The sequence below is a fragment of the Numida meleagris genome, chromosome 4 (assembly GCF_002078875.1).
Source record: "Numida meleagris isolate 19003 breed g44 Domestic line chromosome 4, NumMel1.0, whole genome shotgun sequence".
NCBI lineage: Eukaryota > Metazoa > Chordata > Aves > Galliformes > Numididae > Numida > Numida meleagris.
In genome coordinates, this window is record NC_034412.1 from 414,155 (window position 1) to 431,497 (window position 17,343).

The following is a 17,343-nucleotide window of genomic DNA, read 5'->3' on the forward strand; positions in this document are numbered from 1 at the left end:
TGGGCTATTGTTCTGGTGCTGTGTGGGGCAACCACAGACTCTGCCTCCCCCCTTGCTCTCTGTCACCAGACTAATTTTTTTTTTTTTTAAATATGACTATAACAAAGAATAAGCCCAAAATGTTTGCTAGAAGATGTTTTTTGGGCTTTAATTAGAAACTCAAAGTGAAAATGAGTGTTACAAGCCTAAAAAACAAAAAAAACAAAAAACAAAGCAAAGTGATAGAAACAACAGAACGAGTTGGTAGAAAGATGCAGACATTTCTCACAGCAGTACGGAGATGCTGCAAAACAGCATCTGATCACAGTTGCTTTAAGGACAGAAGAGGAAAAAGTTCATTCCAAGCAGTGGAAGAGCTGTAGGTAGTGCATATGAACTATGAGAGCAGACCTACAACTTTGGTAATATTAGGGTATTTTTTGTCCCTAAGAGGTATTCATTGTTTGGTCTGCTATCTTGGTGCCAGACAATGTCATTTAACATCAGTACCTAAAATAAATGCGTTGTCACCTACGCTCTGACACACACACTCTGAAATTAACATTTTGTTGCAAGCTTTCTAAATCAGCAGTCCAGTTTACTCCTCGGTACCACTTAGCACAGACACCATGCTTGGAGACTGAGGGAGAAATCAGCTGGGAGGAGAATGAGCCAACAGGGCAGTAGTTATGCTGCGTGGCTCTTTCTACTCTTTGACACACAGCTCTAAGCAAAACCGATTAAAAAGAATTTTTAATTACACAGGCATTAAGTAACACTGATGCAAAGAACAAGAGTAGCAGGTCCCTTCAGCTATCACTATGCATTCAGATATCAGAGGTGTTTATTTACCAATATTTGGATCAGTGGCCTGGCGCTTCTTGATTTTAGCTTCAGAAATAGCAGCATAGTAGGCACATGTCATTTTGATCAGCCATGCTGCTCGCAGCAGTGGTACAGAATATTTTGCTAAGTAAGCAAAAACATCTTCTTTTTTACTGAGAATTGGAACCTGAAATGAAACGGGAAGCAAGTTATAGCACAGTGCAAACAGCAGAAATAAACATACAAAGAGACTGGACAATACAAAAGAACTACCCCACACTTTCCCCAAGTTACACCTAGTAACATCCTTTCCCAGATTTGAGATGCCTACAGGGCCACTAGCAAACCTCTCAATTCTGCCAAGGACATCCAAAGTGCAGAAAGAGTTCTGCAAGCTGATCCTCAGAACTCCCGGAAAATAAAGACATATCAAGATTTTGGTTAAGGGTTCAGTTACACAGATGTTGTCTGTATCTTTGGTGCCCCTGGTTCAGAGCCCGTAATGATGGAGAGTGCCAGGGAAGCAAGCTGGCCAGCTGTGACACCTGCCCACATGCCACATGCAGAATAGGGCTGGTCCCACAAGACTTCAGGATGAAAAGTCCCCCTATGCTGTCACAGGATCCTCAAGCCTTTCTGCACAAAGGTAGCATCGTTTCCAAATGCATTTTTAAAGCAACATATATGAGAAAAAGACATTTCATAACCACTGGAGACAGAAGGGAACGGAGGCACAAACGCTACACTACCAAAATGCCTGGAGAAAAGAGGTACATCAATGCAGCAAACAAAGCACAGCTCCTTTCTCAGTAAGACTCCTCTGTGGTCAGTCTAGGGACTCTACCCAATTAGTTTCACGGGGCTCTTAACACGCTTATACACCGTTTGCTAAGATGTCCATAACTCTAGGTTGTTTTTTTTTTAAAGCATAAACAATGAAAGAAATCTGTGTAGTGCTTCTATTCATGAAGTTAACATCTAATAAGGTCAAAGGGAATCTCAGCATTAGTAGTATGCTTGCCGTAGAAAAGTTGTTTTGCTGGTGGCCCTACTGGTGGCAAAGCAGCTCATGCTCTTCACCAGCTAGTTACTTACACATCACCGGTGGGATGAACACATGTGTTTAGGATCTCCAGATTCAACCTAAATTTCTCAATTCATTCTCCTCTTTGTTAAGGAACTGCAGAATGCTAAGACAAGGAATAAAATACCTCATTGCTATTCTTTGTTGGCAAAATCTCATTAATTACACATGACCCTAACGTCGGTAAAAAGGGCACATCCTCAGCAGCCACATTTCATTTAAATACACTTGTGGTTTGTACCTACATACTTTTCGTACCACTTCCAATTCTCAAGAAGCTACTTCTAGGGTTAAACAAAGTACAAAATTATAAACTTACTTTTTTTTTTGTAAAGCAGATCTATCTTAAACTCTAAGTCTTTTAACACATCTTATGAATACTGCCTTATCCTTATAGAACAGTTCAGTATGAGTCAATAATCAAGAAACAGGAGGAGTATTCTTATACCTTCTTTGCTAAAATAGTCAGTGGTTTACTTCCTGCTAAATCTGTGAACCAGTTGTGAATTGCACTCTGAGACCGAGCAGTAACCAGCCAGTAGTTGTCTTTGGCATTTACTTGTGGTTTCTTCTTTCCTGTGTCCTGGAACGTATTAAGCTTTAGCTTTTCTGCTAATATGCTGCTGAAGTAAGCGCCAATCTGGTGGGTAAAAAGAAAAATAAACATACATATGACAAAGCAGTTAGCAAGCCTCTGCTGTACATTAACACACAAGGGACTTCCATCTGAATAGATGCAGTCATCGCTCTAGTCCAGGCTATCAGTCTAATAAGATTACACTTTAATTCCCTGCAGCTAGGAGATGGTGATTCCTGGCATTAAGTACCCGTGCAACACTTCTGCAGTATCAACAAAGAAGCTGCAGGTCAGCAAAACCAAGCCAAAGAAGACCAGGCCTCGAAGAGACCAGAGACACAGCTACCACTTACAAAGACTCGGCTGCAAATCCCCTGAGCCACATCATACCAAGAGCTGCGTATCTCACACTTAGGACCTGACTCAGTGTATCCTACAAGTGCCTCAGAACGTTCCTCTTTTCAGCTTTCTAACATACCATAAGGCGTATATACCTGGTTTTCACTTCCATTAAGAACAAGTCTTACTGCCACAAGAACTGCATTCACAGTCCTTCCATCACCAGTTACAGCAGGCAAAAATGCCCAGATTTGGACAAGCTGCTAAGCCTCCTGACTCCTACTAAAGCTGCCTCCACTACCACTTGATAGCTTCGGAATGGAAAATAATGTAAGATTTCCTTCCCCAGCAGTTTCAATCCCAAAACAGCAGGCAAAACAATTAAAAAGCCAAGAGAGGTTTTAATCGCCGCGTAAGGTTATTTATATATCAAGGCTACCACAATAGAAATTAATGTTCAGGCTTGTCAGTAAGAATCAGACATTTGATTTTCTAATAAATATACTTTCAGATACTGAACTTATTTCGGTAATTCCTCCAAACAACTATAAGCAATTCCTTGTGAATTTTTATTTTACTTTTCAGTTATGTTCAATAGTCAAAACAAGATTAATTAAAATAGCAGACAGAAAGCACTCGCAGGTGGCAACTGCGGGCAAACAAAACCAGAAGAATGTAACAGGAAACTCTTTATCATTCCAACAGTAACAACCTTGTAATTTACTTGTATCACTTCTCATTTCAGATTTATGCTCTGCTAAAATAAAAGAGCATCATCGTAGAAGTAAATTTGCATTTTCCGGTAAGCCAAGAAACGTTATATATTTTAAGAGTCAAACAGCAGAAAATTACTTTGTCAGAAAACATTTTTAGAAGATTCTTGATAACTTGTGTGCCTGCTTTGTGCTTTCCTCTGAAGACTGATAACACTAGGTAGCAGAAACACTGCTCGGTGTTCCTGTATCTGTTCTGCAATTAGCTTTAACATGAAGACTTCCAATTAGAAAGCAACGAAGTCAAGAACTAAGTGTAACCATCGTCAGCTTGGTAGCAAGTTGAGTGAACGCATTCAGGCTGAAAAGCCCTGTCCTACCTTGGAGGCGTTGATGACAATATTTCTAGCAGACCCATGCTCATCTCCAGAGAAGGCAGGCTGGTTACTGAAGCCTTGCTTTACATTCACCGCAGTAAGTTCATCCTGCAAAGAGAGTTTTAAGGGTGAAAAATGAAATGAAGTTTAGGATGTCACACCATTCAGAGAAGCATCTTCTTATAAAGAAATTTTATGTAACTGCTCGTCTCTCACACCTGAACAACTCTTGAAAGGTATTGTGTGTTCACAGAATTTAGTGAAGAGAAACACCACGTTCTCCCGTTCCCATTAAGTGCTCTCCTAACTGCAGATCTCAAGGCCATAACGCGATAAGGACGCAAGCTGTGTTGCTGGAGGAGGATTGCTGCCCAGGGGAAGGCAGCAGAAACCAAGGCCTGTTCTCCTTGCTTGAGGTGTCTGTGGCTCATCCCAAGGGCAAGCCCCAAGGCCCCGCTGTCAGGCAGCAGGGACAAGGAGCAGGGCCTGCAGGGAGCTCGGGCAGCAGCCAGGGAACCCCCAGCCAGCACAGCCCTGAGCACACTGGGGAGCTCGCTTCGGGCCCTCCCTGAGGAGAAGGCAGAACCCTCTGCTGGCAAAGCAGCCACCCACCCCAAAGGTGCTTCACCAGCTCTGCGAGGTTAGGATAAAAGCGATCCCCGAGATGATGGTGGGGTAACCTATGGAAACAAAGAGCAACCGCCACATCACCAAGCAAGCAAAAGAGGACAAAATAAAATAAGAAGATAGTAACTTTACTGGATTTGATTGCTTAGTTTTGGCAACATACATCCCCAAAAAAAGTGACCCAGAAGCTTCCATTCATTTTTCTCTTGTGCTTTGCAACGTGCTTTGCTTTTCCGTACTTTCACAAAGTTTGGGAGTTACACAGAAGACAGCAGTGTATTTAGAAGAAATTTCAGCTCTCTAGGGTTTAGGAAGTTAGCGAGCCTCATCTAAATTGTAAATGAAATCAACAAGAAGCACTGGAATACTCCTCCACCCACACAATCCCCAAGACAGCACTGAAAACACAGATGAATGCAGAGATGAAAACCATCAAAGAGCAAATAAGCAAATAAATAAAAGGTAAATGGCAAACAGGTGGAGATATATGTCACTATTAGAGCCATTTCCATAGATGACCGCAGTTCTGTTATCTTTAAACTCTTCCTCTTCCGAAAAAAAGCTGTCTGGATATCACCACACCGAAAATAACTGAGAGTCGTATGTCCTACCGCCGCATCTACCACTGCTGTGGGAGCAAGCTGGGATGGGCTGACAACACAAACACAGCAACGTTTCGGTTTTGTCTGGCTCTGATTATTAGCACAACTTCTCCTGCCTTCGGCAAGAAATTTTAAACACGGAACACAGGACAGTTACAAACCCGAACACCAGCTAGCAATTAAACTAACAGATAACATCACCTGGGAACACAGTGCATAGAGTTCAGCTGAATGCTCACAGGAACTCTCCTGGTGTCTCACGCTCACCCCATTAATGGCTCAGGGTCATTATCTCCTAGCACAGCCGACCTAGCGGAGGGCAAAACTCCCTGCACAGAGCAGCAGCACAGCTAAGCCACGCAGTGCTAAGCACACCAGGGTAAGCATCCTTCCCTTGGCTTGATTTGCAAGCCCCTTCACAAGGACAAGCGTGGGAATGCCCCACAACGCAGCCACTCGCCATGCAGTGTGTGGCACACACACAGTGCCAGATCCTCCGGGCTCCTGCAGGGACAGCGAGCTTCCTCACAAACATCAAGAAGGATCCAACCAAGACAATCAAGGCTTAAAACGGTTCTGAAATTTAAACAGCCCAATAAACACGCAGACAGACAGTAAGACCCAACAGACAACAAACAGAGCTCTATTATCGCTGTGAGAGAGTCAAACTGAAGAATTTTTCAAATACATCATCTGTCTCCACAACCCCAAAAATTTCCTTCAGCAAGAAACCTAAAAGTTCACGTTAGACTCATGAAAGGAACATAGTGGATCTGAACACGGTCGTTCCTTTTAGATCCACTCACTAACTCCACCTCTGCTCCATGCCTCCCTCCAACAAGCAGGCCTCACTTTCAGCATTTAGAGCTGCAGCAGCACTGTTGGAGACCCCAGCCTCTGAGGAGGCTCCGGGACTGTGCCCTGTGCTGTAACCACTGGCACAAACCCCACTCAGGCTGGGCTCACATTGCTGGATGTTGGGTTTGTTTTGAGCAGCGACTCCCTAAAAGATACGAGATACTGCACCAGTTAGAGATTAACGAGCAACCTGCGCTTCATAACAAAGAGAGGAAGAACACTGTCACACTCAGAGGAGCGGTATCCTCTGGGCGCCGGCTGGTCCCTGATTGAAGACACACAGCAGCCAGGAGACAAAGCTCCGTCCCACGCCCAGCCATCGCTCAGCTCAGAGCAGCTCTGTGCACCGGGTCGGGATCACACGCAAATGCATATATTGCAAAAGTATTTCTAACTGCTGTCATTGTCAACTTTATTTCAGCATGACAGGAGCAGTAGTGTAAGGATGAAAAGCAGAATGATGCTGGAGGGCAGAACAGGCAGAGATGGCTCCAAGGGTTGGCAGAGGGCTGGAACGTGCACATTTCATTGCATCAGCCCAGGCCACTGCCAACCTGCGCTGCCCTGCGGCTGCGTCTGACAAGCACTGCCCTGACGATGCAGCCAGACTATCACCCATAAACCATTAGCCTTGACCGGCCTGCTTTCTGGAGATCTCAAAAGCAGACAGGCCAAGAGGACAGCGACGCATGATGAACCTGTCGTGCTGTACTTGAGCAGCCGATCCTCCGGCCCCATCGGCCTGGCGTCGCGTACGAGCACCGCGCTCAGCGGGACGGGGGCTGGTAGGACCACCAGAGAGCAGCGCGGGGCCACGGCCCGGGGCAGGGAACGGGCTCCGCGCGTCGGCCCCGAAGGCGGGGCTCACAGATCCGCGCTGCTGTGCCGGGACACGGCGCCCACGGAGCCCGACCCGAGGCCTCCCCCGCCCACCCAGGGAACGGCAGACGGGGAGGGCAGCGCGCCGAGCCCACGGCGCTCCGGACCCGCGGCCCAGGGCGGCCGTCCGCCCTACGCTGCGTGCCGCCCGCGGGTCCCCGCGGCCGAGCCGCGGCACCCAGCCGCCCTCGCACCGGGCCGGGCCACGCCGCGGCCCCGGGGGCGCCGCGCTGGGGCTGGAAGCGCGGGCGGAGCTCGGCCCGGGGCCGCGGACCCCCTCCAGCTCCGGCCGCCCCGCCGCGCCCACGGCCGCAGCCCCGCACGGCCCGGCCCTTCCCCGTCCCACCCCGCCGCCGGGATCCGGCCCGCCCCCGGCTCGCCGCAGAAAATGCAAGTCAGCGGCGGCTCCGCAGCGCCCGGCGCCGCTCAAAAGTTTCGGGGGAGGCGCCGGGCCGGGAGCCGAGGGCGGCGGCAGGGAGCGGGGCGGGCCGGGCCCGGTGCAGCCGGCACACGGCACGGCACACAGCGCGGCACGGCAGGCAGCTCAGCACGGCGCGGTACGGCACGGAGCACCTCACCTCCTTCTGGCGCGGGTCCTGCGGATAGACATCGGGCGGCCCCAGGCGCGGCCGCTTGAGCGGTCTCTGCTCATAGCTGAGGAGCCCGAAGGCGGCCATGATCGCTCATGTTCGCCGCGCAGCGGGCGGGCGCTGGAGCGGGCTCCGAGCGCCAGGGAGCAGCACTCGGCGCTCGCCCCCCGCCTCAGCCCCCGCCGCGCCGAGGGCGGGCTGCGCGCCGCCAGCAGGGCCGGGCACGGGGCGGGGGCGGCTCCGCTCCGCGCGCCTCGCGGTGGGCGCGCTGCCCTGCGGCCCCACAGCCCCGGCTGAGCGCGGCCCTGGCCCGGCCCGGCGCGCTTGCTCGCGGCTTCGCGTTCCCCTTTCTAAGATCGTTAATTTTAGCAAGCGAATAATTCGCCGAGGACGATCGATCGCGGCCCCGGGGGAGGCGGCCCCGGCCGCATCCCGTCTGCATCCCACACAACGTATTCCAGAAGCCCAGAAGCACCAGGTCCGACAGCACGTTGCAAATAGGTCCGCATTCACTTAATGACAGTACTCCATAAGTTAATACATGGGATCGCTATTGACAAAAGCAGGAAATGGAGGCAAACTACATTTAGTCTCTAAGCAATTCTCTAATCAAATCCAATATAAATTAAAAGGTGAGGTTAATTAGGCACTAGCAATAAAGCAGGATAGTAATGTCCCACATTCTCACATTGTCCAATACCTCCTCTATTTCAATCCTTCTCCCTTTTGGTTGCCGAGTTACTCTTCATGCCTTCAACCCCGCTGTTAACCAGAAGCAGGAACCAGCAGCTTGGATGCCCTCAGACATCCAGCTCTGCTTTGGGACGCTGTCCCGACAGCTTTTCTGACCGTACTTAGCCCAAAGTCACACCCCAAAGACCGGCAGCTCCTTGATCCCACCAGCAGGTAAATGCTCCAGAACTCCTCCTAAATGACGCTGGTGTGCACTGTAGCGATACCAGCGTTGTGATCCCTAGCTTTGATAAGGTTCACGTCACGCGTATTTTAAGTGACAGTCATTAGGTTTTATTCCTGGGACTCTGTCAAACACACCTGGATGTATTTAACCACGCATCTCCATCTTTCAAGGATTTTGGTAAGGCAGAATGTCTGACAGTTGCTTCCTAGCGCTGCTTGCTCTGTACTGATTTCCCTGCATTTCACACAGTGTACTCTCCGCACCTTTACAGCACAATGCATTCTGGCCTCTCTATGCCCACACGGCCGGTAGCTCAGAGCTACAGGGCTGGCTGTAGACTCGTAGCGCCCACCTTCATGCTCCTGACTGACACATGGGGAGCCTGGGTTCACATCCACTCTTTTGAGTCTACAAGCATTCTGGTCTGCTTTAGTCTCTTTCTCCTCTAGAAGCACTGGCAGAGGACCCAGGTTTGGTGCGGCTGGCCCTGTCCAGAACCAGCAAGCTCTGCACAAGGAGGAACCAGCTTCTTGCTCATGGGCAGCCTCTTCAGAGTAACGATCCTTGGGAAAGCCCTATAGTTAGTTCTTTGGGGATTTTCAGCATATATTTTGTGCCCTTTAATGCTCCTGCTGCAGAATACCTCAGGAACATTCCTAGTTCATTCGTAAGATCATGGAGTTTTCAAAGGCATCAACCACTGCTTCATTTGAAAAGACCACCAGAAAGCTGAATCTTGAAAAAAAAAAAAAATCATCAACAGTACGATTGCAATGAGGTTATATTTTTCCCCCATCAAATTCTTCCTACAAAGAAGTTAGATATAGACGCATAGGCTCACGTCTTCGCTTTCACTGCTGTTTTGTGCTGATAGTTGTACCAAAATGTCACGGTCCCTCTTCAGGCAACACTCACCGCATTCTGGTTAAATAAAGCGCTCCCAGTCATCGTTCCCGACCTCCTGCTCAGCGCCGTGCACGCTCGGGGACAGTGCCACCTCTCGGTTACTCGCGGTGATCGCAGCAGAAGGCACAGCTTTAAGCTTAGCTGCAAAAGACATCATTTACCTGCACGCTGCCTTGCTCCATTTTAAGTCCATAGTTGTCCTAAAACCTTCAATGAGATGATACTCTTAGAACAGCTGAGGATTGTTCTTGCCGCAGACAGGTATCCGGGTAAAGAACTGCTCCTGAATTGAAGTGATCAGAGAACTGAAAGGGGAAAAAAAACAGAACCCTATGCTCCAAACATAGGGGCCGGTCAGCTCCGGGAGGGGCAGCAGGGGCAGGACGGGTGCCAGGAACCCCGTGCCAGGTGAGCACACACACAGGTAGGTAGGTGCAGGTAGGGTGCAGGTAGGGTCACCCGGCCCAGCACCATGCTGCCCTCCCCTGCACTGGGGCAGCTGCCACAACAGGCAGAGCAGGTTGGCACTGCTGGCTCCGAGGGCTTCCCGGCACACAGAGCCCTTGAAAGCTTCCTTTCTGCACGGCCAATAACCCAGCAGGCAGCCAAGCCTGGGCCCGCCATGCCCACCCAATCAGACAGCCGGGAAGGGCAGAGCGCTCATTGAATTACACGTTCCCTTGTTACCTTACTCCTCCACTATCAAGTGACACAGAGGATGGACTGAGGCGCTCCGCAGAGCGCTTCATTTGCAGCTCAGTCAGAGGCATTCCTGGGAGCTGCAGGGGGATGGGGAGGCGCGCACCCTCCCGGCACCTCCCGGCCATGGGCACCGCACCAGCCCCGCGCTGAGCGCGCAGCCCCCCCGCACCACCATGCCCGCCCCGCAGAAGAAAATCCTCTTCTGCCTGGCCGGGGTGTTCAGCTTCGTGTGCGCCCTGGGGACCGCAGCGGCCATCGGCACGCAGCTGTGGGTGAGGGGAACCATCCTCTGCAAGACGGGCGCGCTGCTGGTCAACGCCAGCGGGCCGGAGCTGGAGAAGTTCATCGGGGAGATCCAGTACGGGCTCTTCCACGGCGAGCGAGTGAGGCAGTGCGGGCTCGGGGGAAGGCCCTTCCAGTTCTCATGTGAGTAACACAGGCACCTGAATAATTGAACACCGCGTGGCTCGCTGCTCCGGAGATAACGACCCTGTACCTCACAGGGCTCAACAGGAGCAGCATGCTCTAAAGCCAAATGCTACTCTGCATCTTTCAGCCTTAAGTTACCTTTTTTTCTGACACTAGCAAAGCCACGCTAACATTCTCAGCGATCTGTGTTTCGATTACAGTCATCCACATTTGAAAAATATAGACTATTACTTTAAATATTTTTGTTTTTCAATTAATCTTTGTCATCCTCCTGCGTGTGCCAATGCCACGACCTCTGTTCTGTTGTGGAAGACAAACTAAGCTAGCAGGAATCCCACGAAGGAGCTGAAGCATAGGTGCACTTCACCGCTGAAACAAAGGAGCCAGAGGTTGGCTATCTGCTGAATTAACTGCTAACTGCTTGGTTCTAACTGCTGACATTCGGTCCACAGGTCTGCAGATTGAGCTTGGTCCCTGACACACCGAATTTTACCAAACGCTGTTAAAAATGGTTTTGCTTTGCATGTGATACTCATAACCTGCTCATCTCTAAGGATAAGATCCATGAGATGATCCAGGGAAGACAGTCTGCCTGCAGCAGCACAGACAGATAACAGTCATCTCTTACCACATACACTGTGTGCCACCTGCAGTTATTACAAAACACAGTTTGGGAGCAATCTGCTAAAACAGCACCGGCAGCCTGCTTACAGGAGTCATCCAATGCAAAGAGAGGTTACCAGATCACGTATCATGAATGGTTTACTATGTATTTTTTTCCCCAAAGCGGTAAGCCAGATCCGTATAACATAACAGTAAGATTTGCCTTCTCTGAAGAAGTTTCACCACTTCTCTGCTCACACAGCTGGGAGCTCCAGTATCACTTTCCTTGCTGCCACAGCCTGCAAATGCGCTGCCCTGTGCAGGATGGGCTCTTGGAGCCGCACCTGCAGCCCCAGGCCATGGTTCCCTGCCACAGGAGCAGCTGTCCCAAGCCACCAGGGCCAGCAGCTGCTCCCCTGCTGCCGCAACCTGCAAGCTTTTAGCCGTGCCCTTGCCTGGCAGTCAAGCTCCTGTCTGCACAACTCTGCTTTCATAAGCTCCCCTCGGCATGGCTGATTCTAGCAATAGCTTCAATAGAACTGTAGTGTTCTGGGATGTGTGAATTACAAGGGCAAGAGAATAGAAATGCACAGCTTATTCACAGTGACTTAATATCTGCTGTTATGTGCATTTAATTAACTCACACTGCTATATACAGGTAAGCTCTGCAGTACCCACTCAGCTCCAAGAAGTACCCTAGTGAAGTTTACTCTCACTGCAGCTCTACACTTTCTGCCTCTGCTCTCAGAAGTGTTATCTAACAAAGTTTGTTACACACACATTCACTGCACTGAGCCAAATCCACAAGAGGAGCATGCCGCAGGATTGGTGCTGCACAGCAATGGCACGTACTGCATGGCTCGTGCCTGCAGGCTGGGCTGCAGGAGCCTGGCAGAGCAGGCTGTGAGGACTGGCCATGAAGCTGCTGGTATTTTCATTACAATTTGTTCTCTCATCATCTTTTGTTTAGATTAAAAAGCAAATACAGCACTACTACTTCAATAGGGCTTATGTTTAGCAAAACATGGCTGGGAGGCTTAGCAAAATATGCCTCTCTTGCAGCAGAGGGTGGTCACTGACTGAGGCCAGTGTGCACCCCCAGGGCCGCAGGAGCCCCTCCCCATACGGGCCAGAGCCCTTGGAGCTCCATGCACATCCCAGAGAGCAGCACAGTGCCATGCATGGCGGTGCTCATCAGTGTGTCTAAGAGAAACAGCATGTAAAATAGTCCAAGTGATTTAGTTCTGTGTTTGTTTCACTAAACGCTCCCCCTTGACCACTCTCTCTCTTTTAATTGCAAAATGAATTTGCTCTGCCAGCCAGCTCTGCTCCGCCGGGGAAGGCCTTCTGCCTCATTTACTCCTGCTGCTTCTCATCAGCTTCTAGGTCAGCAGTTCATTTTCTAAAGGTCGCAGGCATGCACACTAACACAGTGTTTCATTCATTACTGCGCATGCTTTTCCTGCAAGATGGCACTGCTGCTGGAATTAATTTTTCCTGATACGTCTCTAAAACTTTGTGACAAAAACTATAAATGCAGATGCCAAGGGAAAGATCCAGCATAACGCAGTAAATTCTCCTTAAACAACAAAAATCCGTACTAATAAATCAAGTTCTGTTTGCTGTCCCAAAGCACGAGGCGGTGCTGCATGAAGTAATGGTGCTCCTGGCACACTCTCTGCAGGGTGCCCTCTCCTCGGCCTCGTGCTGCCCAGCTGCCACTGCACAGCACTCACTGCTCTTGCTCGTGCTCGTGCACCCAGGGCACCAGCACCATGGCTGCTGCTCCTGCGTGTAAATACATGGAGTGTGTAAGGCACTGCAGCAGCTGGCAGCACAGCAGACACAAGGTTCAGCTGTAGGACTTGGCTGGTGTGTCACCAGGGCGATGTAAGCCATTCGGGCACCCAGTGGCAGTGGGTGCAAAGCAGAACCCTCCCCGCCTGATCCCCATGTGCTGGGGAGCAACACTGCAACACAGCTCCAGGAGCAGTCTGCAAACACGTGCTCCATCCATTCCCCTTTGGTTTAGTTAGAAGAGTTAACCTGACGTGGCATCGCCTGCTGCAAAGCAATTGCTCCGAGCACCTCACGCAGCGGTTAATTCACACACAGCCCTTCCCTGCTGGCACATCACTATTACCCCATTGTAACCATGCCCACAGAGCGGAGCAGCTGAGTGTGCCCCATGACTTCTACAACACCTGCTGTCACCAAACAAATGGGCAAGGGAAGGTCACCCCACACCAGCTAACCACCCTGTGCCACAGCAAAGCAGGTCCACAATTGGAAAGAACAGCTACAAGATGCATTAGATATTTTAAAGAAATGACTCCTAACACTTGGCGTTGGGTGGGCACAGTGTGAATCCCAGGGCAGCCTGCGCTGCACCAGGAGCACCCAGGGCACAGCTCCAGCCCCCTCTGCAGCACCGTGCTGCATGCCACCATGCCCTGCTGCTTCCTCTGTCTTTGTATCCGCTATCCTACCTTCCTACTGCAAGGTTTCTCCATTTCCTTGCACAGCGCCCCAAGAACGTGCTCTGGATTCATTGCTGCCCACTCGCAACAGGATTAGGCATAGAACCAACACACACCTGCTGTAACCAAGCTGAGATGCCAGTACGGGTCTGCGCAAGGAAACGAACTCGGGCAGCAGCACGGACGGTGTGATTCACCTTCAGTGCGACTTCGGGAGCACAAAGCCAACTTCTGGGCTTCCTGTGCACCCCTCCAGCAAGATCAGTAGTGGGGCAGGAGGACAGACTGCACTTGGAAAAGCACGATTTGAAGCGGTTAGCACTAATTAGCAGGAAAGCCTTGGCATGACTTCCAAATTAACTTGGCTTAATGTTGATAATGCTTTCCAACTTCACTTTTAGTTTTTCCAGACCTGCTCAAAATTATCCCTGCGAGCATCCACGTCAGCGTCATTCTCTTCTGCACGGTGCTGATCATCTTCACGCTGGTGGGAACGGGCTTTTTCCTGTACAACGCCTTCGGCAGCCCCTACGAAACGCTGCATGGCCCCGTGGGGCTGTACCTGTGGAGCTTCATCGCCTGTGAGTGCCCTCCCTGGGCTGTGAATCCGCTGCAGTGCAGGGCCACGGCACAGGGACCAAATATCACACGGGAGCCAGGCAGGAGGGGCTGGTTTTGCAGCAGGGCCCTGTGCACGGCAGAGCTGAGCACAGGGCACGGACACAGCCCGTGGTGGGTTGGCAGCAGGGTGGGTGGTTGCCAGCCCCCAGCAGCGGGGCAGTTCCAGCATCCCACAGGTTCTGGGGACACCGCGTTGTTCCAGCGATGCGTGCGGCCCCACCACAGGGACCTCGGTGATGAGCACCTCACATTCTTTGCAGGTTCCTGCGGCTGCCTCATCATGATCCTCTTCTCCTCCGAGGTGAAGATCCACCACCTCTCAGAGAAAATCGCTAACTTCAAGGAGAAAAGTTTCACATTTAAGACCCACAGCGAGCAGTTCGCAGACTCCTTCTGGATCATCCTGGCCTGCTCCCTGGTGCACTTCCTCAACGCGTTGCTGATACGCTTGGCCGGGTTCGAGTTCCCCTTCTCTAAACCCAAGGACTCGGGGACAGCCACTGGTGCTGCAGACCTGATGTATTAGAGTCACACAGCGTGAGGCGTTCGTCACTGCTGCCTTCAACAGCCACTGCCTGTACCGGCTTTTGAAGAAGTTAAAGACAAGAGAAGGTTTCAGATAACTGTTGGTGTGACACGTGCAGTAAATAAAAGATAACGTGCTAGTTGATAAGCCCATATCAAAATACCCTTTCTCTTAGAGCAAAGCCTTACTGAGGCACCTGCTTCTCTTTCCTCCAGAGCTGATTTGAAAAGCAGCTGCTGCAAACAGGACTGAGAACTCAACAGCACAGAGCTGGACCGCAGGCACAGCAAGGGGATTGCCATACGGCCACCTCCATCACCAGCACAGCTCGACCTGCCTGCAGCTCTCAGGGAGCTGCAGCACAGCCCCTACAGCACCGGGCAGCAGGGAACAGGGCAGGGAGGAGAGCACCAGCCCTGCTCCTGGCACAGCCCTGCCACACACCTGCAGGGGAAGGTAGCACGAGGGCAGGGGCTGCCCAGGCACTGAGTCCCCCGCTGACACCTCACACAGGGGGGTCATTTCCATCCATAATGAGTTCTGAGCTTTAAAAACCCAGCCCTTAACTCTCTGACCCCGGAGCCCAAAGAGCACCACTACGTAGAGCAATCCATGCAGTGAGAGCTTTGTGCCTCAGGATGAGGAGCTCCGTGCAGAAACATAAGATGCACTCACACTGCTGCACCCCGAGGTGAGGGGTGCACCCAGGGGCAGAGCAACGTGAGCTCAAACCCAGCAGTGCCCACCACAGCCTCCACCAGGGCTATGAGGAGCTCTGCCCAGCCAGCAGACAGCAAGTTGTCCTCTAGCAGCACAAACAAACACAGACAAAGCCCTCAGCATGCAGCAATGGGATGAAATACCATACACAGCACAGGCATGCTGCAGCGCACCAGGCACTGACAAGGGAAAGCCTCAGAGTCTCCAACACAAGGGGTAATGGAACCCAGAGCAGATGGACGCGTTTGCTACCGTACCCTTACCTCCCACAGTCAGACAAGGTGCCCTGGCTGCTCACCGGGTACATTGTGCTGGCCCATCAACTGCAGGTGCATAGAAGGGCTTCATCCTACCAACACGACCTCACAGCAGAGTAGGAGCCTGGGGCCTGCCCAGCTCCCATTTATTTGCAGAGGCCAGCTCCCACACAGCTGTGTGCCATGAGCAATCCCCTCACAGTCACCTGCGGCAGCCCCAGCGTAGAGGGGCCTGGCTCTGGAAGCCCCAAGCTGCAGCAGCATGCAGGCTGACCTTGCTGACATGGACACCGGTATAATTTATACTTTTACAGTGAATGGCAAAGCATTGCCATTCTGCTGGTTCTGTCTGTGCAAGGCTGGGCACCCATAGCCCCGCTCCTCCGAGCCCCTTACAGAACAGCTCCCTCGCAGGCTGTGCGGCACATGCCCTGTTCCTAACCATGTGCACGGATGTCTGCAAGTTGCCATGACCACCTACAATCTATTTATAATTCTCTTCCTAATTAATATGTGTGCCCTCGTTAATTAATGATAATGTATCTTCTTAACACATAATTTCTATTGTGTTTCACTGTATTATTTATTGTACTGCAATTAATGAGGAGTAATGTTCCACCCTCCTTGCTCCTGGTGTTCCACGGAGCATCGTCCTCTGCTGCACTGCTATCCATTGGGGGGGGGGGGTCACGCTACTCTCAGGGCTGTGTCCAGCTCGGGTGCCCCTGCCCGCTCTGAAGGAGCAACATCTGTAAAATAAAGAACTGCACAGACCTGCCCCAGTGCTGAAGAGCAACCCACTTCTGTCATGTTTGCTGTGTGGTGGAGAAGGGCCCAGCCACTGGGGAGCCCTGCACAGAGGGCACTCCCATCCCATCCCATCCCCATCCCATCCCCATCCCATCCCCATCCCATCCCCATCCCATCCCATCCCATCCCATCCCATCCCATCCCCATCCCCATCCCATCCCATCCCATCCCATCCCATCCCATCCCACCCCACCCACAACCATGGGACCAGCTGTTACTGCCATCCTTGCCCAGGTCCCAAGGCAAACGTAGCAACTGATCAGCAAATCCAGCTGGGATGCTGTGCACATGCTGTGCACTGAAAGCTGCAGCTTTCAGTGGGGTGCTCCACTCGCGCTCCTGGATGAACACCAGCACGTGCTCTGTGGATTGCTTCTAATCCACAAGCATCAGATGAAGCTTTTCCCTGTGTCATTTCTAGAATAGCATGTTTCATGCTTAAAATATATATATGTAGAGAGAGAGAGAGGAGAAATATCTAAATATATTTGGAAAGTTTTCCTGAAAATTCAGATTTTTCTTATCACAATAACAAAACAGTACCCAGGTGTGCCGGTACGTGTGTGTGCACGCAGTGAGCACGCATCTAAACACCACTACGAGTACTCTGCACACAGACCGGCTGGGAGGGAGTCAGGCTCCCTCGGGTGTCAGGTTCTGAGCGGGAAACACAGACCGTGTCCGACGCTAATTAAAGTTTAATCACGGTGTGACGGCAGGAGGCGGCCAGGAGGACGAGGGCTCTGCAGCGGGCACCTGGCTCTGCTGCCCCTCTGCTGCACACACAGCGGGTGCCAATGGGGGAGCGAGGGGCTGAGCACACCGAGCACACAGTGCACGCTGCACACACCGAGCAGACAATGCACGCTGCACACACCGAGCAGACAATGCATGCTGCACACACCAAGCACACAGTGCAC

General features: G+C 51.2%; 2 protein-coding genes across 15 annotated transcripts in view; one reads left to right on the top strand and one right to left on the bottom strand.

Moving 5' to 3' along the window:
* MED12L (mediator complex subunit 12 like) overlaps positions 1–7,581 on the bottom strand; it is a 108,201-nt gene extending 100,620 nt beyond the window's left edge. For 11 of the 13 annotated variants that reach the window (XR_002438623.1, XM_021396750.1, XM_021396742.1 and 8 more), the window contains exons 1-4: positions 7,439–7,580; positions 3,898–4,002; positions 2,337–2,528; positions 832–991 (exon numbers count right to left, since the gene is read on the bottom strand). Coding sequence is in view for 12 of the 13 variants with exons in the window: in XM_021396750.1 (XP_021252425.1) it covers positions 832–991; positions 2,337–2,528; positions 3,898–4,002; positions 7,439–7,537 (556 nt within the window). In the remaining variant the exon portion in view is untranslated. Of the gene's footprint in view, positions 1–831; positions 992–2,336; positions 2,529–3,897; positions 4,003–7,438 lie in introns of all 13 variants that reach the window. The other 2 variants (XM_021396740.1, XM_021396745.1) reach the window with 1 other exon arrangement.
* Positions 8,153–15,625, top strand: CLRN1 (clarin 1). 2 transcript variants are annotated; one of them, XM_021396755.1, is made up of 3 exons: positions 8,153–10,403; positions 13,891–14,070; positions 14,371–15,625. In XM_021396755.1, the coding sequence occupies exons 1-3, from the start codon at positions 10,151–10,153 to the stop codon at positions 14,634–14,636; spliced, it is 699 nt and encodes a 232-aa protein (XP_021252430.1). In that variant the 5' UTR covers positions 8,153–10,150; the 3' UTR covers positions 14,637–15,625. The 2 variants fall into 2 exon arrangements, with proteins under 2 accessions (XP_021252430.1, XP_021252429.1); XM_021396754.1 differs by having other exon boundaries at positions 13,891–15,625.